The 22311-nt window shown below is 43.5% G+C and overlaps 1 protein-coding gene across 18 annotated transcripts in view; it reads left to right on the forward strand.

Annotated features, from left to right (window-relative positions):
- Window positions 1-22311, forward strand: part of TLN2 (talin 2) — a 424341-nt gene that overhangs the window by 380759 nt on the left and 21271 nt on the right. For all 18 annotated transcript variants that reach the window (XM_072738715.1, XM_072738723.1, XM_072738718.1 and 15 more), the window contains 6 exons: window positions 1207-1332; window positions 1539-1655; window positions 3958-4143; window positions 8090-8197; window positions 19313-19418; window positions 20270-20394. In XM_072738715.1, the coding sequence (XP_072594816.1) occupies window positions 1207-1332; window positions 1539-1655; window positions 3958-4143; window positions 8090-8197; window positions 19313-19418; window positions 20270-20394 (768 nt within the window). The remainder of the gene's footprint in view (window positions 1-1206; window positions 1333-1538; window positions 1656-3957; window positions 4144-8089; window positions 8198-19312; window positions 19419-20269; window positions 20395-22311) is intronic.

Below are 22311 nucleotides of genomic sequence, written 5' to 3' on the forward strand. Positions count from 1 at the left end.
GCATAAGCTAGTATGAAGGTTAAAATCATGACCCTTGGGCTCATGCTGACTAGAGTCTGAATCTCAGCCCCGCTGCTCCCAGGCCCTGGGAATGGACAGAAGCATCGTAGCTCCCACCTGGCAGGGCAGTGGTGAGGATAAAGCAAAGTCACGGGAGGCATGCATGGCTCGGGACTGAAACACTGCTCTCAGTAAGAGGAAATTGTTGCTGCTCCAGAAGTAGGGGTTCAGAAGACTTAAACGTGTAAGGTATGTCATGTCATGTCATTCCTAAGTATGACTAGTGCTTCAGACCCCAGGTCCTGCACACTGTAAGGATGGCCTGTGGCCTCTGCTCAATTACTAGAGTGTAGCTACCATATTATCTCTATTGTCATTAGGGTGTGCACTTGTCCAGTCATTCTGTGACTTATCGTGAGTGCCTGTGACATGCCAGGCCCTGTCCTGAGTACAAAACACAACAGACAGAAATCCAGGCTGGCCCTCCTAGAGCTTACACCCACATTGGGGGAGAAGATAGTAATTCCACATACTAATAAGTCCTATCCATAAAACAAGACTCGCTGCTGGAATTTCAGGCGGGGGGTGGTCAGGAAAGGTCTCTGAGCACCTGCATTTGTGAGCAGAGACCTGAATGATGAGAAGAGCTGGGTTCCAGGCAGAGAGAGGAGCAAACGCAGAGGTCCTGAAGTAGCGATGAGTGGGATTTTCACTGGACACAGACAAGACCCATCTGCCCATCTCATGTGGAGTGAGTCAGAATCCTACAAGCCAGAGCTGGAGGTGCAGGCGGGCTGCCACAGAGGCTCTGCAGGCCAGGGTATGAGGCTAGCATTTGCTTCTCCATGTTTTTGGTTACCAGCTCAGGGTATAGGTGAGCGGTGCCGGCTCCCAGATGTCTGCTTAGCTGCCTACGTCCTTTCTTAGGCGGCTTGTCATCAGAGCTGCCAGCTGGAGCTGTTTGAGCATGCTGAGTATACGTGGGGTCTGTATTCTGGCTCAGTGTCAGTCCTACTTGAGGAGTCTCCTGCATCAGCATCTTCAGGGGTGGCTTCTGGAGAATCTTCCTTGCTGCAGGCTTGAGACCTGCAGAGATAGAGACCTTGCCTCCCAGATGCCCCCACCTGACCCTCGGGCCATATGCTCTCCAGGAGGCCAGTAGGTGACTGATGGGGCTGCTCACCTGGACTCTCTGCTTTCTTTCAGGTGGTATTGATCAATGCCATCAAAGATGTAGCCAAGGCCCTTTCGGATCTGATTGGCGCTACCAAAGGAGCTGCCAGCAAGCCTGCTGATGACCCCTCCATGTACCAGCTCAAGGGGGCGGCCAAGGTAGAGTGGGGCCCCAAGTCAGGGGCAGGTGTGGAAGGGGGAGTGCATAGTGAGAGAAGCATATACAAGAATAACAGAAGCATATGCATCTGAGCTCCTTCCTTACTTAGCAATAGTTTTGCTCATGGAATCAGATCCAGAACAAAAAGGATGGAGCGGACCTCAGTGTGCTTCTCATTTTCTCTCTGCCTCTCCTTCCTATGCAGGTGATGGTGACCAATGTCACCTCCCTCCTCAAGACCGTAAAGGCAGTGGAGGACGAGGCCACCCGAGGTACACGGGCACTTGAGGCCACAATCGAGTACATGAAACAGGAGCTCACGGTAAGGAGCCAGCAGTCACCTCCCTCAGGCCCCCTGTGCAAGAGCTGACACCCAAAACAGATTGCTCTAAGATTCATAGCATCAAGCTCCAGTTTTACCTGGAGCACCTGAGCTAGGGAGGCCCACTCACCTACCTGCTGGTAGCTTTGTATAATTGAGGCCCCAGGCATAACTCACCGCATCAGGGTTTGGCTATGATTGATGTGTAATTAAGAAATTAATTAAAATGTGTCACTTAGGACTATTTAGGTTTAATGCCACCAAAATCAGAGCATGAAACAAAAGCATTACAGAAGATGCCTGGGAAAGAGAAAGTGACTATTTGCTCTCACCTTGAGCTTAAATGGTGTGCATACCACGTGGAGCCACTCACGGCACCTCTTGATTCCCTTTGCTGTCAGGAACAGCTCACACTGCTGCACCCATACAGATTCTGGAGTTGGAGGTTCCCTATTAGAAAAACCTGGATGCCTTTGCCTGAGATACTTCCCTTTCAAATTCAGCATTCTTCTGTTGGTGATCCTTGTGATCTCAGAGAGATCAACCATACGTTCTTTCCTGCCTTGTTCCATGGTTATAGAGTGAGGGTGTCCTGGTGTTCCTGAGATATGGATACTATCCCTGTTCTTTTGATCCCATAATGGTTATGGATTGACTTATCCTAATCCCTAGAAATAGAAGTATGCTGAAAATGAGTGGTTTCAAATGGAGTTTTTTTCCGATAGGAGGTCTAATCACAGATTCAGTTTCTCTTTTGGGGTGGGGAGTGGAAGTCCTGCCTCGCTGCCAGTTATTATTCTGCATCTTTAGAGGGTCACCTATGAAGGCCAAAAGCCCATGTGGATCAGCCACAGAAACCAGCGATTCTGTTCGGTTTTGGTGTTGGGGCCTTAGGTTCTCTTGTCCTATTTTGAACGAACCCAGTCTTGGTCGGTGTTATATTGGGTTCTCACACAAAAAAGGAACTAAAAATTGCAGGTGGTGTCCTTAAGCCCTGCCGCCTGACGCTTACCCACCTGCATTGGCTCAATGGTTCCTATCAAAAGTCAGAGCCCACATTCTGGTAGGCATGGTTGGGGCTCATGGTGGCAGTGGAGGAATTTGAAATTCAGAGCTCTCCTGGGAAGTTACACATGGTCAACCTAAATAGACCAATGTGGTCTGGCATTGACACAGGTTATGCATTATTTCCACTGACATAGGAAGTTTCCGAAGGAGCATGGGCCACGTGGGCCATATTAGTGTGAAGGGCCCTGTACAGGTCGCGCTCATTCCAGGTTAGCATTCAGGCGTGGCCCTGGGCAGCTTGATTGGAGCTGCCCATTTTTAGGGGGGTGGTAATGTTTTACGCTCCTTAACACATGACAGGGATAGGGACATTGGCTGGATTCTTTCCTTTGCCTCAGGAAAAACTAGCTGGCTGAAAGGTGGTTGCCTAGGGCTAAAAACAGAGTGGCCCCAACCAGTTTAGGAGTCCTCCTTGCAGGGGACAGCCTCACAGTGAACATACAGCCCTGGCACCAGTCACTCATATTAGAGAGACAAGACAGATGGGCTTGAAGCAGAAATGGCTGCCTTGACTCACAGGTGGAATTTTTAAGTGGGATATTCACTTACCATGGTTAATTTATTTCAGCTTCTCTAAAGGGGTGTGTGTGTGTGTGTGTGTGTGTGTGTGTGTGTGGTTTTAAATAATTCACAGTGTCACTGTGGCGCGCTTGACACGAACGCCTCTGCACAATTATGCAGTTATATTTGTAAGACAGGCTAAGAATAGAAGAAACCAAATGCTCCATTTCCCCCCAACCCCACACCTTCTTAAAGAGGAAGAAAGAGGTGAGTCCACAGGGATGCATCCAGGTCCATCCAGCGCAGGAACCAGCCTCAGAACTGCAGAGTTTCTTGGACCTGCTAAAGCACCAGCGGGGAGGGGCAAGAACTGGGAAGCCACCCCACCACCTTCCCCAGGATGGTTTAAAATGCTGAGTGTCTGTCTGCAGATGAACGGGTTAGTGCTGTAGACATGTCTCCCTCCCCCTCCCCGGATTGTTAACCATGAACGCTGAGTACAGGTGTACAAAGCTTCTCCGTGCTAGAATATTGAAAGCAAGAATAATATTACTCAAATTAAATTTCTAATTTCCTGCCTTTTGATGGTTTCTTCCTGTTACTGGCTCAGTTTTCAGACTGTGAGCAGCAGCCCAGTCGGAGAAGATAAATTATTTTTGTCCTTCCTTTTTTTGTTGTTTGTTTTTGTTTGTTTGTTTGTTTGTTTTTCACCTGTTGTATTTTGAACTTTCAGGTGTTCCAGTCCAAAGAAGTACCTGAAAAGACCTCTTCACCTGAAGAATCCATAAGGATGACAAAAGGCATCACCATGGCGACAGCCAAAGCCGTGGCCGCTGGGAACTCATGCAGGCAGGAGGATGTGATTGCCACCGCCAACCTGAGCCGGAAAGCCGTGTCAGATATGTTGACAGCTTGTAAGGTAAAGGCCTTGGAGTTGTTTCGGATGGAGAGAGAAGGCAATGTTGTGCCTGAGTATTTGGTTTGGTGTGGAGGAAGGGAGAGGCCGGCCACATGGAGAAGGGAGCAGCTCGGTACCCTAACTCTTTAATGAAACACATGCTGGAGGGGTACACACACCAGCCCATGGGAAGTGACTCTCTAGTTTCGTGTTTCAGAGCGGGGGATGGCCTTGGCTTGGCCTGCTGACTAACTCTTCTACTTTCCCTCTTCCTAAGTAGGCAGGATGCCTCCTCAGGGAGGGTGTAGGGGAGCCACTCTGACAGAGGCAAGGAGGGACTGTAGCATTCTGTGCCTGGCCCTCTGAACAAAAATTGCTTCCCACTCTAGCCTGTCTCCAGTCCTGCCTCCATGGGTCTGCATTCTGTGCTGGGAGACATGCTGCTATAACTGGGTGAGAAAGTGAGTTGGGAGAACAAAACAGAGTGTTAGGAAACTGCCTTTTTCCTATCTGTGCCAGACATTTTGCAGAAACCCCTCTGATCCTTGGCTAAGCAAGCAGGGTGGCTGCCTCAGCTGAGCCCAACCTTTGTGAAGGAGCGGGAAGGACCTGAGTTGTTATTTCCTTGTCTGTTAAGAAAGTGAGCCAAAAGAGGGCCCCCCCATTGAGCACCCCAAACCAGACCTTCATCCTTCTAGGGACATCTGTGTCCCAGGGACCCCGGCTTCCACTCAGTGATGGTTTGATAACTCCCTACCATGGTGAACAAGTGGAGAGGAGTGGAACAAGTGGAAGTTGAAAAAGCAGCTCTTGCAGCTTTGGGGTCTGAGGAGACAGGGCCATTTTTTGTGGCAAAATCGCTTGGGTGGGAGAGCAGGGCAAGGTCCAACTGATGGCTTCTTGGGTTCCTCAGAGCAGGTGGGATGCAATAGAGGTACCTGGATTGCGGGAGGGCAAGGCAGCCAGCCTGAAGGAATGAGCATGCGAGGGCTGGGCAGGGGAGACAGCACCACATTTACTGGCCTCCTGGGTGTGATGGAGGCCAGAGCATGGGGGGTGTGCGGGGAGGGGAAGAGGGTGATAAGGTGGTAAGGATACTTTCATGGGGCCCGTGTGTGCCACAGGGCCAGGGAGTTTAGACTCTCCTGGGGCCACAAGTACTTGCAATTATGGTGTGCTTCATGGAATCTGCCCTGTCAGAAGTGACAACTCCCAGAGGGGTTACAGCCTCACCCAGAGAATAGTACTTACCTAGCAGGATGGGGCCTGCATGCCACCTATGGTGTTCCATAGGGCACCTCACAGTTGTGGAAGGGCTGTCATGCATATTCGGTCATTTGATCCTGGATGCGAAGGACAAAGGGAATTATCCCAACTTGATGGATGATGAAGCAGGCCTGGAGAGATTAAGTGGCATGACCATGGTCACACAGCTGTTTACTCTCAGAATTAGAACTGAAACCGGGTCCTCTGATTTCACGGCTACTCTGTTCCTGTTGCCCATGGCCTCCCAGCTATTAATGGTTAGGGCCACTGAGGGTGATGAGTGACCAGTGCTTTGTCTCCTTGTTACAGACAAGAAATGAAAAGGGGAAATTAAACAGATTAAGGTGGCAGTGGAAGGCAGCTTAGATTTTCAAGTCTCTTAATAATGCACATACCCTTGTGTTTAGGGGAGGAGGACAAGGATCCAGGTACAGGCCCAATTTGCCCTGCCTCTGCTCCTCCCTGTTGTCCTGCCCCCAGATCAGACCATCCTGACTTTACAGGGTAAAATAACAGTCAGAATTTTACACCTCAAAGCCAGACTTTGATGACAAGAGTTTGCGCTGAGCACTGAGACTCCTGTTAGGATAGGACTTATATAACAGACTTATTGACTTTTGCATTTCCTTTGGTCCTGTCTCTTTTGCAGAAAGAAAATGAAGCAGCTTGCCAGAAAAGGCGTGCAATAAGGAATATATAGAAAATCAGGGACACCGAGTGGTAGACCAGGAAGAAACCCTTATATCCAGGCAGAGGGCCAAGTTGCCATATTGGAGCACTGCCTTTGGGGCTGAGCAGGGTGGCGAGGGCAAAAATGCAAGTGCAGTAAGTTACATCCTGGCCCATTTTATCAGAAGGAAAGGATTACACTAATTATTCAGGTGGAGACAAGGGCTTCCCTACACCCTAAGTTAGTTCTCCTGTGTTTCTTGTCTTACTTGCATGTGTATATGTCTACTTTAGATACATGACAACCAACTATTACAACTAATGTCATATGGCTGTTTCTATGTTGCTGTGAGTCGTTATAAGTGACTCTTTCATGACCACAAATACTTTGTTAATGAATACAATCTTACCCTATTATCAGATATTACCCTATAGTCTGCACTTTTTATCTGTACTTTAAACTCTACTGCCATGAACATCTTTGGGCATACCTGTACTTTCTTTGCTTTGGATGATTTCCTCATGCAGGACTCCCAGGAGTACAATTAGTCAGATGTTATGACATTTTGATTCTTACCAGATGGCTATCCTGAAGAGTTCTGCAAAGTTAGAGCCACCGGCAGTGGACAAAAGTGCCTACCCTCAGTCCCCACATGACTCTAAATGGGGGTTGTACACGCTGCCTATTAGAGGTAACTTTTGGTAGCATTATAGCCTACATCTTCCCCCAGACGTGGGTTCCATCCTCACCTTTAGAGACAAAAGGGAGCAAGGACAAGTAAAAAAAAAAAAAAAAAAAAAAAGTGGTAGTGATAGGCATGGCCCATTAGTCCTCAGATGGGCAAAACTGAGCTCAGAAATGATAGATGCTGGCCACTCAGATCATCCCCACTCATTCTGGGGTGTGTTGGGGGAGCAGGTGAGGGGAGAGCCCTCAGGTTTTCCTACCAGTACTCCCCAGTCCTAGACAGTGTGGCTTGTGTAGAACAAACATGAAGGCTAGCCACTCTTCCCCTCCACTTTGCCTTTTTATCCTAATATGTGATTCATATGTGTCTTGATTTGGGATTTATTTGTAGTTTTCTCTTTTATGTGTTCTGAGAAGCCCCACGTTCTTTCCAGAGTAAGGCCGTAGAAGGAAGAAAGGCTGGGTAGTGTTGCCAGATTGAGCAAATAAAAAATAGAGTTTCTCAAACTTACGTTAAAAATTTTTTATTGTTTATTCAAAATTCAGTTGTAACTGGGTTAACTATACTTAATCTGGTAACCCCATGAATGGGTGTGCCATCGGATATATCAGAAGTGAATGAAACCAACAGGTCATAAGTGCAAAAAATAAATAAATAAAGCACAGATGGCTGTACTAACCATATGTCCTTGTTTGCTTATCTCACCGTGTATAATGTGAGATGAGTTCTTTATGGCACCTCTGAGGGTAGTGGGGAGCTTACGGTCTGAAGTTTCCCAGGAGCCACAGGACCCTGGCTGGGAAACACTGTGAGTACACCGTGGTCAGGTCACAGAGTGAGGATCTGAGTGTGATCAGCCTGTGAACACAGAGGGGCTTCAGGATGCCTCATGCTACTGGAGAAAGGCAGGCAGACCCTGGGAGAGTACATCTGCTGTAAGCACCTCATCCATGAATTTTTCCTGGGCTTTTTAGTGCATGTGGAGTTTCTTACATTTCAGTGAAAGAGGGCAGGGAGAAAGGAAGGAAAGAAGAACCTGATTCATGTGCTTTTGTCTGGCTCCAGGGCAAGACCCAAAACATTGTCAGAGAACCTACTGTGTAGACAGGTGGGAGGTAGCAAAAGAAAGTGGAGGAGGGCCACCTTCTCTATCCAGGGAATCAGCAAACGTTTCTCAGGGAGGTCATGGAGGGCAAGGCAGAAGGTATTTCAGAATGGAGGTCTCCTACCTGTGGGTGCAGGGCTTCTCTGCACTCCTGGGCAGGTAACTGCTCCCACCCCTTGGTCCGCTCACCAACTGGCTTTTCCTGTTTTAAGATATCAACATTCCTTTCTCTCTGCAGCAAGCCTCTTTCCACCCTGATGTCAGCGAGGAGGTGCGCACCAGAGCTTTGCGGTACGGGACGGAGTGCACCCTTGGCTACCTAGACCTTCTCGAGCACGTCTTGGTGGTGAGGAGAGGGGCGTGGGCTGGGCCAGGGCTGGGGAAGAGCTAAGTCAGATACAGACCATCCTTTCATCAGGAAAATACCTCGGAGAGCACTGTGCAGGCTCCACTTGTGAGTCTGGGGCTGGATTGAGCTGAAATGTGTCCAATATCGCACTGCTCCAGCATGCTGATGTCAAAGGGTCTAAAAGAAGTTGTTAGCATCCAGGAGAGCCGAGTCTCTCTTTGCACCAGAGAGGCAAGAATAGCATGCAAGAGGGTGGTATAGACAAAGCCCCCTCTGAAATAATGTTGAGAGGTCCTGTTAGAAAGAGCCCAGTCCTTCAAGGACAGGGAAGCCTCCAGAAAGAGCCACACCAGGCTCCATGACAAGGAAAAACATCACCAGTGCTCCAAGTGACCTACCAGCCTCTTGGGATATCCCCTTGTCCTTGAGTGAATACTGTGGATCACGCTGAGAATGCTTCCCTCCCTCCGATGACTTTCCTCCAGCCTGGAATATCCACATGGAGCTGGAAAAGGGGGCTGATAGGGAAGATGCCAGTGCGGGGGTTCAGTGATCATGGCTAGGAAGACTGTCCGCCTGGGAGCCTCAGGCTTGCACTGACAGTCCCAGCTCATAGAGTGGCTTGGCTTCCTGCAGCCTGAAGGGCCAAACCATACACAGTTGAGAAATATATTTGCTGTATGTCTCTGTCACTTCCTGGGAACTACATTCAGAACCATGGGAGATCTGGGGCAGTCCCCAAGAGAATTTGTCCAGGAATGAGACAACCCCAGAAGAGAATTGATGGTGTCCCACATTCCATCACTGTTTGCTCCTTCCCAAACCTTAAAAAGAAAAAAAAAAAAAATCAACAGGCCACAGAGAACTGTAAGTCTTTCATTTGTGGAGCACTGAAAATTTTCATTTTGTCCTTGCACTACCATGAGGCTAGCAGAGCAAAGGAACGATCCAGAGAAGTTTGGCCCCTTGGTTGAGGTCACCCAGCCACCAGGACAAATCCGGGACCAAGTCACAATTCTTATTATGTCCAGCCATATGCTTGTTCTAGCATGTCACTGCCACCTTAAAATTAAATTACCTTTTAAGAGAAGGAAAAATAAAGACAAAAACAGAAGGAGGCAAACTATAAGAGATTCTTAACTATAGAAAACAAACTGAGGGTTGCTGGAGGGAGGGGCGTGGGGGGGTTAGAGTAACCAGGTGATGGGCATTAAGGAGGGCACGTGATAGAATGAGCGCTGGGTGTTCTATGCAACTAATGAATCACTAAATTCTACCTCTGAAACTAACATTACACTTTATGTTAATTAAATAGAATTTAAATTAAATTTTTTTAATTAAATTACCTTATGATATTAAGCATTTTAGGTCTCTTAAGGGAGCAATACTTTTATTCTTCACCCACGTTAAGTGTGGTCCATGTGAAAGTGTACCTTCTGTGAGAAGGGGCAGGCTGGCATTCCTAACATTGAGTTCGAAAGCCTGAACCCTTGCAAACAGACAGCAGCGTATTGCATGAGGGCCAGGGAAAGAACATCTTGGCCAGTCAGCGTTCACTGGCACGAGCCACTCTAGCCAAACCCACTTTCTGTGTTAGAACATAGTTAAAGTGGTCAGTCTATGAGCATGCTTAGCAGGAAATTCAGGGTCAGGAGAATGAAGCCAGCAAGGCTTCCAACAGGTGTTTTTTCTTTCTTGGTGGGACAATAGTCTTAGTCACATAGAACCTTGTTCTAGATGAAAATTAGAAAGTTATGGCAGAAACAGTGGCAGGCTTAGGTTTAGAAGCTCTGAGTTCAGATCCCAGCTTGGCCACATAAATAGCCCTCAGGTTGTCACATTCCACCTCGGCTCTTGATGAGCCGTGTAAGAGTGTCACCACGGAGGGGTTTACCTCCAGCTGTGCACCTGACAAATCCACAAACCTGAATAAAAAGAGGCAACAGCCTTTAAGGGTGTTCATTGGAGGGCAGGTCTCCCATTTCACTCTCCAGCAACAAGACACCTTCTGTCTGGGAGAGGAGTTTGCCCTCATGAGGATGAGCAGGGGCCAGTGCGAGGAGTTAACCCCAGTGGGGAGGAAAAGCAGAGCCCCCTTGGGTCCTCTCCCTGACCTCAGGACAACTTTGGACCCTTTTCCAGTATCTGGGGACCAGGTGCTGCATCACCAAAGCACCTCCTCTCCCCCTGACCTCTCCTCTCCATGCCCACCTTGTTTGGGTGAGCAAAAGAAGACAGGGCCTCCGGGGGGTGGGAGGATGGTGGACCTCTTTGTCCAAGAAGAGGCCAAGAGATCTGGCACCTCCGTAAACATTAGGGAAGGTGTAGGAGCCATTCCCACCCAGTTCACACATTCGGAGACCCCAGCTTTATGGCCACTTGATTACTATGTCAGGCTTCAGCCCTAATGATAATCATAAGGTTATTCTGGAACAGAAGGAAGGACACCTGCTCCATGGGAAGCCCCCACATCATGTGTGATTGGTGAGGCTTAACTGCAAGGGCCAGAGGCTGGCAAGACAGGGGAGCAAACACCTCCTCCTTTTTCTGGGCCTGGCAAGAACAATTACACTTTATAGCTGATGTGCTTCTCCTCTGGCTGCTCATATTAGTTGATTGATTTTCTGTTATGAATTCTCCCTTGTGTTTATTAGGGAAACAGGACTCTTAAGCCTATGTGTTGCAGACTCAGATGGTTACGTTAAAAGCCTACCATCTGAGTTTCTTTTCATCTTTCTAAACAGTCATATCATTGTGACCCATAATCCTGGTAGAAAGAGAAATGCCCTGTTTCCCCATAGCTGTTTTGAGGTACATGGTGTAAAAGTAGCTAGTGTGCAAATGGAACCGTTAATAGAAAGGAAAGCTGAATGGCATTGGAAATTATATTAAAACATGCAGAATTTATCTCCTCTTTTCCAAGGATATTTTTGCCTCTTGATGACATGTGTTGATGGTTCTGACTTGCAGAGAAATATGAGTGAATTAGCATCATACATTTATTTGTTCATATATTTACTTTTGTCTCTTTAGAAAGCAAGTCATACTCTTTGGAGGTTATTTTTCTCACGAAAAATAAAGCAAGAATGCAAGCCTTCCAAGGAGATTATCGTAACCATAGGAAAAATACTCGTTCATCACTGGAAATTGCAGAAGCCTCGTGACAGCATTCTTTCACCCACGCTGTGGACATTTGTGGTTTTCTTGGGCCTGCAGCTGAGAATAAGTTCATGTCTTGCATTGTTAGCCCTAATTCTTCCACCCAGACAGACTAGGAAGAAATCTGGGCTAACATGAGGCCAAGAGGAAGGAAGATTGCACAGCAGTGAGAGGCTCAGGAGCCACAAGACTGTTGAGGCCAGAGCTGGTGGAGAACCTAGCAAGAGATAGGGGAAACAGAGACACACAAACAGGGAAACTAGCGTTCATTTCAGATATAAAGATTTGCAATTTGAAGGTGATGAATAAACAAGCAGTTAAAAAACTAGAGACTTTCATATGAACAAATACATGCACAGCATCCTATTCACTCCTTCATTTCTCTGGTCTTCATGGGAAGGCCATGAGTACTAGGATGGCTACAGCATCTCTGTTATGCACAAAAAAAAAAAAAAAAAAAAAAAGTCAACCTAAGTCGAAACTGTAGCAGGAGATCTTAGGTTAGTCCTCTTGGATCTCTTGTAAAGGTGACCTCTTGGTTTAATTGATCAAAGAGAACTGATAAGATTCCTGAAAGCTGAAGTGAGGCTAGATCCTTGTCCAGTTTTTACCAAAAGAGAGAGAAGTTAGAAATTAAGGTTCGGAGATGGTGTCCAGCAACTTACAGAAATAAGTTCAAGTCACTTTCAGGTGATACAGGGACGTGCAGGGATCTTCAGTGAGCTGCTTTTCTTAAATTTAGGCACATAAAAATGTGGAAGAGATTACACTGCTTTAGCCTTGTTCAGTTTCAACATGTTAGAGCCAAGAATTCTTAACTTTTTTTTTTGCTGGTTTGTATATTTCAGGTTTACTTTAGAAAAGGCTTAAAAATAGAGAAAACCATATCAACAACATCCATGTGCCCATCATGTATAATTAATTAACTTTGTTTATGTTTGTCCTATTTGGTTTGGATCCTTATATTTTTTTAAAGATTTTATTTATTTATTCATGAGAGACTGAGAGAGAGAGAGAGAGAGAGAGGGGCAGAGACACAGGCAGGGGGAGAAGCAGCTTCCATGCACCGGGAGCCCGATGCGGGACCCAATCCCAGGACTCCAGGACCACGCCCTGGGCAGAAGGCAGGTGCTAAACCGCTGAGCCACCCAGGGATCCCCTGGATCCTTGTTTTTCTAAGAATATATATACACATATATTTTTAAATTTTGTGTCATTTATCACTCCCATTCTGCTTTTTTTCTCTATCTAGGTGCAATTAACTCTCATGATTTTAGCATCCTTAGACCCTTTGGAGCTGAATGTCCATTTCCTACCTCCCATTACCATCATTAAAGAAACAGCAGCACAAGCACACAAAATGTTCCTTAAACTATTAAGAGGGTCCCAATGCCCAGTTGGATCCTTTGGGAATTGAGAGACCAAATCAAGAACCCCTGCTTGGGTGATCTTTTCCTTTGGAGAATCCAGTTAGTGATCTATAAATAACAGGATCCAATTTAGGCAGAGCCCTGACCTGCTACCCAAGGAGCTTTCTGAAGCTTTAGATGTAGCCATTCAAGCAGTGTTGGCCTCCTGTATTTGCCGTTTGCTAGTTTGTCCTGGAGGATTTTGCAGGGCAAGAGTCAGCGTCATTGCTTCTGCAGCATTCAGTTCAATATTGCATCTAAACCACAATGTGAGATCTTTGACAGGCTTAAAATTACCCTCGCTTCCACTAGCAGAACTTTAATTTGGTTCTGTCTCTTGTCTGCTATTAGGAATCATGTTGACTTAATGGCAGAATAAAAATAGAACTCCTTTCCACCTGCTATATTTGAATCCGATACTTTACTATAGGGCTTGTCCCTTTCTCAGAGCCGGAGTATATGCAGGAGCGGTTCCCTCTGTCTCTCCATCCTGCTCTTCTTTTAAAGACAGAAGTCTTTAATCACTCCGTTTTGACGATATAAGTGAATTTACCCACCACACCCCTAGCTTTTTCTAGCCTTATTGAAGCCTAACAAACATACAATAAACAGAGTGTACAGTTTGAATACTGATCTCTGAATACATCTGTGACAGCATCACCACAATCAAAATAACAAATGTGTGCATTACTCCTCAGGATTTCTAGGCAACTGCTGATCTTTTTGTTACTACAGATTTGTTTGCATTTTTCTAGACTTTTATACAAATGGAGTATGTAGCATGTACTCCTTTTTGTCTGGCTTTTACTCAGCATCAACATTTTTCAGTCCCATCCAGGTTATTATGTGTATCAATAATTTGTCCTGTTTTATTGCTAAGTAGAATTCCATCAAATGGATGTGCCATACTTATTTATCTCTGTACCTGATGATGGACATTTAGGGTGTTTCCAGACTTTAATTATTACAATTACAGCTGCCAAGATCATTCTCTGTACAACTCTTTGAGCCTATATGTATTCATTTCTCTTGGATGAGTACCTAGATGTAGGATATTTATAAAATAGGGTATGCATTTTTAATGTTGTTTAGGAAATTTTTAAAGAGTCATTATACTATTTTACATTTCCTCCAGAGTATATTAGAGTTCTAATTGCTCCACACCCTTGTCAACTCTTGAAATGATCTTTTTAATTTTAGTCATTCTAGTGGGTAAATAGTGGTATCTTGCTGTGGTTTTTAGTATATGTGCTGCCAAAGTAAGCATTGTAATTTTAATTTACAATGTCAAGTATCTTTTTTTTTTTTTTTTTTAAGATTTTGTTCATCCATTCATGAAAGACACACATACAGAGAGAGGCAGAGACACAAGCAGAGGGAGAAGCAGGCTCCATGCAGGGAGCCTGATGTGGAACCTGATCCCGGGTCTCCAGGATCATACCCCAGGCCGAAGGCAGGCGCTAAACTGCTGAGCCACCCGGACTGCCCTCGAGTATCTTTTTTTATACACCTCTTTGCCTTCTGTATGTCTGTTTTGATTAAGTGCCTGTTCAGATCTTTTGCCTGTTTTTTATTGGATTTGCCTTACTATGGAACTTTTAAATTTTTTTATATTTTCTAGATGCAAATTGTTAGATTTTTTTTTTTTTTTTGAGAGGTTGAGAGAGAAAGCGTGAGCAAAGTAGAAGAGAGAGGGAGAGAGAGGATCTCAAGCAGGATCCACATGGGTGCTTGATCCCACAACCTGAAATCAGGATATGAGCCAAAATCAAGAGTCAGATACAACCAACTGAGCTACCCAGATGCCTCTAGGTTTTTGGTTTGGTTCTTTTTAGTAGTTTCTCTTAAGGTGTGCTTTACCTTTTCATTTTCATAACAGTGTCTGAGGAGGGAGGCAAATGTATGTTAGAAAACAGTGCGGCAGAGAGTTGAGGAAACAAAAAAGAGCAGATAAGACTTGGAAAAATAGAAAAGGAAAGCTAAAATATGTCCCTTTTTTTTAAGATTTTATTTATTTATTCATGAGACATAGAGAGAGGCAGAGACACAGGCAGAAGGAGATGCAGGCTCCCTGCAGGGAGCCCACCGTGGGACTCAATTCCAGGACTCCAGGATCACGCCCTGGGCTGAAGGCAGGCGCTAAACCACCGAGCCACCGAGGGACCCCCTTAAAATATGTCTTATATCTCAATTAAATATACAACATGAATTGAATGTTTCTGTTGTATAGGTTATCAAATTATTTTTAGGGTTATATCCCAGTATAAGGGAAGGAAAAATAATTTTCTCTCTACCTTTCTGAGTTCTTGCCTGTGTGGTAAGATTAACACAAGAAAAACAAATTTATTAACTTGTGCACCTCGTAGATACATGGCAGATATCCAGGGGAAAAGAGTAACTGCATAGGTGACCTAGGCCACCAGCTTAAATACCATCTTTAGCTCAAAAAAAGAAAGCTTGTAATTGGTTGGGGGGAGATCACTGATGGGAGGTTACCAGGAAAAGCTCAGTAAAGTAAGGTAAGGTGGTTATGTATATTTAAACTGATTCTCTTGTGATAAAGGGAGAGGGAGGACACCCTTAACAAATGAAGATTTGCTTTATAAATGTAAATTTCCCTTTCAAAAGTGTAACCTATACTCTGTTTTCAGAGCTTCTCCTGTATCTGCTCCTTCTCAAAAAATTAGCTCAAAATAATCCTTAAAAGAAGTAGATTTTGGAGTGGTACAGTCTGCTATCCCCTTCACCAGCTTCCTGTTGTCTATCATTTGCATGCCAGATTGATTCTCTTTTTAACAGATTTATGAACTATAATTGGCATATGACAGAATTTGTCCACTTAAGGCTTTCAATTAATTGGTTTTTACTGTATTTACAGTGTGATACACTTATCATAATATAATAGAACATTTCACCACCCCAAAAAGACCTCTCATACCCTTAAGCAGTCACTCATTGCCCTCATCCCCACTCCAAGTCCTACACAAACACTAATCTCTTTTCTGCCTCTGTAGATTTGCCTATTCTAGACTTTTCATATAAATAGAATCACACAGTATGGGATCTTTTGTGCCTGGTTCTTAAACTTAGAATGTTTTTAAAGTTCTAAAGCATAAACTTCCAAATTCATGGTTTTTGAAATTTTTAAGCGTAATTTATATGTTTTATCTTCTGAGAATCCTTACCAAATCTAAGATCACTAAGATTATTTTCCTGTTTTCTTCTATATAGTTTTAACTTTTATATTTGCTTATATTCCATTTCTAATTAATTTATGCATATGGTGTGGGTTAAGAGTCAAGGTTCATGCTATTACATATTATTCCAATTATTGCTATACCCAATTATTCCATCACCATTCATTGAAAAAAATTATTGTGTCCCCATTGAAATAAAAATGTTTTAGCATCTTTAATGAAAATCAGTTGACCATTGATCTATATATCATTGTATACCAATATCATATCCTGATTCTCACTGCAATTTTATATGAGTCTTAAAATCAATTAGTTTAAAACTTCAACAGCTTTCAGTAGTCTTAGATATTCTGTGTGCTTTGTATTTCATTTACATTTTAGGATAATCTTGTCAATATCTAAAAAAACTTGGAGTTTTGACTGGGATTGTGAGGGAGATTTGAGGATAATTGATATCTGAAGAGTGTTCTAATCCATGAACATGGTATATATCTCCATTTACTTAGGTCTTTAATAATCTCAACAGTATTTATAGTTTTTAGCACTCAGGTCTTACACATCTATTGTCACATTAAACACTAGGTATTTTTTTTAAGATTTTATTTATTTATTCATGAGACACACAGAGAATGATTGAGAAAGAGAAGAGAGGTAGTGGGAGAAGCAGGCTTCATGCAGGGAGCCCGACATGGGACTTGATCCTGGGTCTCCAGGACCATGCCCTGGGCTGAAACCGCTGAGCCATCTAGGCTGCCCAACACTAGGTATTTCATAATTTTTTATGCTATTATAAATGATACTGCCTTTTTCAAATTCCCAATTTTTTATTATATATAAAAATATAATTGCTTGTATATTGACTTTATAGCCTGTAACCTTGCTATACTCACTTATTAGTTCTAGAAACTTTTTTTTTTTTTTAACAGATGCCTCAGAATTTTCTACATGGACATTCATGTTATTTATGAATAGACTATTTTACTTCTTTTCTGTGTGTCATGTATTTTTTTTCTTGCCTTACTGCACTGTCCAGGAATTTTAGTATAATATTGACAGGAGTGTGAGACCAAATATCCTTACCATATTCTTGATCTTCAGGGGAGAACATTCAGTCCATCATTTACTATGAGTCTCCCCATCATACCTTTAACACTTGACTTATTTTTGTTGTATTGACCTCTATGGATAAACCAATTAACCAATGAACAAGGCCTATGGACCACTTAGCTCTTCAAACCCTGAGCCAATAACTAATTCACTTGGTGGCCTTACAACATGCATTGTTACAGAAAAAAACTAGTACAAGCCTTTTACACTTAAGTAGTGCCAAATGCCACTATTTAAGTTTAGAGTGGTTCACAACTCATATATAGGTTCACAACTATATATGAAAATCACATGGGGGACTTCTAAAATCCTGATGCCCAGGCTATACATCAGTCCCAATTCTGTCAATAGCCCTGATGAGATTATATATTAAATTACATATTAATTTATATGATCTTACCACCACTCTGTAACAAAAGGACTGTTACTATACCTATTTAATAGGCAATTTACTTAAACTGAGGCTTAGTGAGAAGATAAGTAACCTGTACCTCTCCATGGTTCTAGTGTTGTTTTGGAAGTGTTCCATGAAGCAATCATTTTAGAACTTGTCCCAACAGTATGTTGTCTTGTTTTAATTCATCCATTCATTTGTTTGCTTATTCACATGTTTATACTGAGTTCTTTTTTTATTCCTAAAGATTTTAGCTTTATGTAATCTCTACACCTAACTTGAGGCTTGAACCCACAACCCCGAGATCAAGAGTCTTATACTCCACTGACCGAGCCAGCCAGACACCCCTATACTGAGTTCTTAATATCTGCATAGTGATACATATAAGTCCAAGGGTGAGAACAATAAGAGCAGAGCAGCTAAATTCATAGAACAATTGAAAATATAAAAGAAGTGTAAAAGATCACAAGAGGAAGGAGGATGGGGATAGATGCATGTAAAGTGGTGCTCAAAAATCTATGACTAATCAGTTTGAGCATTTAATATAATGTCTTCTATGCCCTGGTGTGCCTGGGGCTGGTCTAAGTATAATCCATTAACTACCCCAACCCCAGATTTTTTTTTTTTTTTTTGCCAAGCTTCTCTTAGAGTCTTCTTTTAGCTCTGGGGTCCAAAAGACCTCTTTTCCAGACTCCTAAGAAAAGAGTATGCTGCCTGGCCCAAGTGAAAAATGTATGGGACACCAAAAAGGGAATTAACATTGGATGAATGCCTGTTGTGTTGCAGGCATTGCGCAGGATGCTTCTCATGTGTTACTCCATTTGATCTTTATGCCAGTCCTGAGGGATAGGCATTATCCCAGTTTTACAGATGAGAAATAGGTTCTGAGGGGTTCAGTAATCCGCCTAGTGTCTTAAACAGAGAGCAAATGAAGCCAGGTGTGATCACAGGTTTGTCCAGCTTCAAAGCCTATGCTTTGTCCCTGGGTCAGAGGCCTCAAAATTGTCCATAGAGACACAGCACTTGTGCTTTCTTCCTGAATGGTCTCACATTCCTAAATCTGAAGATTACCACTGTGAAGCATAGGAAAGAGATGGAGAAAAGAATGTTGGAAGAAGAATTTCAAAATTAAGGAGCAAGATTTAAGTCAGAATGTAAATTCATTTCTTAGTTCCATTCTTGAGTGATTTGAGAAGAAATCCACACAGGATCGCGAACATCTTTTTTAATACCATAAAAATAACCAAAAAGCAAAAAAAGAATTTTAAAAACCTTTGAACTAGTTTGAAAGAAGCAAAATCCTCAAGACCTCCCCCCAGGAGAGCTTGTAGTCAAAACTGTGAAGATGGAGTATTCCTTCAGGAACAGCCCTCTTGATCAGTTGGTTGCTCTCTTGGGGACTATGTCTCTAAGACCCTACCAGAGTCACATACTCCTGGTCCTACTGTTATGTTGTCACAAGTACCAGCTGACCTATAACTTCAGACTTTCACGTTCGCTCAGAATGTTCTTACACTGTGGGTAGTTTTTGTGTGCAGGTGTTTGCTTTATGTATACATGAAAGTAGAAATAAAAGATGAGTAAGGATCTCATCTCACTTATGATCTTAGGGGAAACGTGTCAGAAGGAACCTTAAAGAAACTCCTGGATCCCAGCTTTTCATTTGTCATGTGAGGCAACTGAAGGCCAGTGAATCTTATGTGATTTCCCCCAAGTTTCTGAAGTCACTTGGTGACGACAGAGTTGCAGCTTAACACCAGGATGGCCAACTCTTCATCTACCAGGAAGAGTGTGTTTTCTGTCAAAACGGCTACCATCTCTCTCATGCATTTGTCTTCATCCATAGATCCTTCAGAAGCCAAGCCCAGAACTCAAGCACCAACTGGCTGCTTTCTCCAAGCGCGTTGCTGGCGCCGTGACTGAACTGATCCAGGCCGCAGAAGCCATGAAAGGTAGGCCGCATTCTCTTGTGTCCAGACAGCACTAGCACAGTGAACTGAGCAGAGAAACTGCAGGGCCAACCCAGGCCTTTTCTTGGCAAATGCAATCAGAAGGAATACAGTGAGGTACTATTTTTTTTTTTTTTAAGCAAATGGGAATAGAGTTAGATTTTCAAAGTTATACCCTCCCTAAGCAAAGCTTTTTGTCCAGTCTTTGTTAAGTACTTAAATGATAGAATCCTTCTAGAATTGCTCACTTCTCTAAAGAGTCTTGCTATTTATTTTTATCTGCATTTTCATTCCTCAGAATATTTATCCTTGTTCAAATGACACACTTCATGTTTAGGAAACGATGTTCTCTGGGTACATTGATTAAACACCCCTTCACAGTAACATTAAAAGCAGTCCCCTCAACAGAGAAAGGTGTTCTCACCAATTTCCCTTCCTTTGAGCTGAGGTAAATGGCTATTCTCTTTGAGTCCTGAGAGAAGAGAATGGCAAATCTGTGTGGTCCGCATAGTCTCAAGTCTTTTGAAAATGGTTTCTTGCATTCATGAGCTTTAAGTTAGAAATCAGAATAAGGCTCAAGCTGGCCTTGGACCATGAGATCTGGATTTTTGAAACTATCACTGATGACTGCTCCTGTGGTAGAGCTGTATCTACAGCTGACTTAGAAAAATAGGAGCTGACAGGAGCTCCCCTGTACCCAGCTGATCTCTGTGAGAGCTAGAGAAGAACCCTTAGGACCATGCAGCAAGTAGGCTTATGGAGCTTCCCTACATGTCAATCCAGATAGTGTTTTAATGAAGCCAGTGCCCTGCAGTCACAGCTACCAAGAATGACCCTCTTTGGACTGATTTTAGGAACAGAGTGGGTGGATCCAGAAGACCCAACCGTCATTGCAGAAACAGAATTACTGGGGGCCGCAGCATCCATTGAGGCTGCTGCTAAGAAGTTAGAGCAACTGAAGCCAAGAGCAAAACCAAAAGTGAGTGTCCATGTGTGGCTGCTTGTCTTATGTCACTAGGTCTTCCTGTGGATGGCTGTGAAATGGAGCTCTGTGTGCCACAGGAAGCTTATCTCCTCTGTAGTTAGACTAGCAAGCTACAAACCTGCTCTACTGGCCTAGCACTTTTTTACAGGGTATAGAAAAAAACCCACGTGTGGATCCTTCAGGTTAACCACCAGAAAAATACCTTTGGGTATCCAGAGGAAGAACCCAGGCATTTACAATCTGAGTTTAGTTTCATTATATATAATAAAGCAGGTTCTGGATGCTTATTTTGGAAAATTCCTGTCACTGAACGTGGTATCATCACCCTCCAATTTTCTGGTTTCCATAATGTAATGCAAATAGCAATGCTGGGTCTCTCCTTCTCTTAAAATCATTGGAGGACAATGTGTACCTCAAATGTGGACCCCGTGACATGCTGGAGGCTGTGGTGGGCTGTATGTTTCCTTCATCTGTGTTTGTCATCTAGATAAATGTTTGAAACTTAAGATCATGAGTAGATACTAAGATTAACAGCCATTTAAAGAAATATTTTAAGATTGGGCAGTAGAGAGGACAATTATTACATAAAAGGACAGTGAGCTAGTGCTGTCCAGGGGCAAAGCCCAACCTGTTAGGACACTCTTTCCTGTCACTCCACCCTCTGTGGCTGTCTTCAGTCAGAAGATGGTGGGACTAGAGGAGGCCTCTTTTTCTTTCTATTCAAGCAAGTCACTGCAGGTACCTAAAACCTCACTTCCCTTCCAAGGACCCACATATATTTGGAAGTAAAATCTGGGTTTTTCACTTCAAAAAAGTTGGATCAGATTAGGTATACCTAAAATTCTACCTATTTTATAAGACCAAAGGATGGAGCACTAGAATACACCACACCACTCAAAAGCAGTGCCTGGGTTCACGTAGTATGTAAAATAGACATGAGCTTGGGTACATGTATTAAGCTTGGAAACCTTCTCAAAACCATGAAATTCTTAGAGCCAATCTCCAATCTCCTAATAGTTGCTCTGGACTTGGTACAGACATTCTTTAAATTTCTCATTAAAATGTAATTTAAGAGTTATGGTTTCTGATTTGGGGGTTTACCAGGGTTCTCTCCACTAGCTTCTAACCTGAGGGCTTTATGTGGTCTGAGATTGTCCAAGTTGTTCTGAACAAGCTTAAGAACTGAGTGTGTATATAGTGGCAACTCCCATTTTCTGTGCCTTTATTTCTGCTTTATAAACCAAGTTAAAAAAATATATATATATAAACCAAGTTAATTGCGAATGGAAAATTACTTTCAGCTAAGAAGCAAGCAACCATTGACTAAGATTTAGAGGCTTTGTGCGTAATTGGTTTTTCCTCTTCCTCTCATCTGATTTAGCACAAGTAGCCTCTCCTGGAAAGCTTTCGTCTACTAATGCTGAAGTCATGTCAGTTGGCGCGCTTCTGGAGAATTAGCCTGGTGCTCATGTAACATTAGCACTTCACCAGATTCTGAGAGTCCTATTTCAATCCCTCTGCCTTTGTCCTTTTGCAGGATCCCTTGGAGCTCTGTCTCTGAATCCTAGTTGCCCTTTGTCCAGCCATTATTTATCTTACAATTCTCGAGCTGAAAAAACAAATAATTAAGGCCCTACCCCATAGGATTATTGTTACAACAATAAAATGAGATAACTTAAGAACACAGTGCCTAACTTAATAAGCAGTAACTGTATCGCCATCACTGAAAATATACTTCAGAGACTTTTATCTACTACCTCCTAGGAGAATGCCTGCAATAAAAATTACTCCATAGATCGACCAGCTGATGGATTGGGGGGGTGGGGGGGGAACAGAAAACAAACAAAAAAAAGACTCATATTGATTGAGTACCTAAGCATGTGCCAGCAGTCTTCTAGGTGCTTTGCATGG

Source organism: Vulpes vulpes, chromosome 15 (genome assembly GCF_048418805.1).
Source record: "Vulpes vulpes isolate BD-2025 chromosome 15, VulVul3, whole genome shotgun sequence".
Classification (NCBI taxonomy): domain Eukaryota; kingdom Metazoa; phylum Chordata; class Mammalia; order Carnivora; family Canidae; genus Vulpes; species Vulpes vulpes.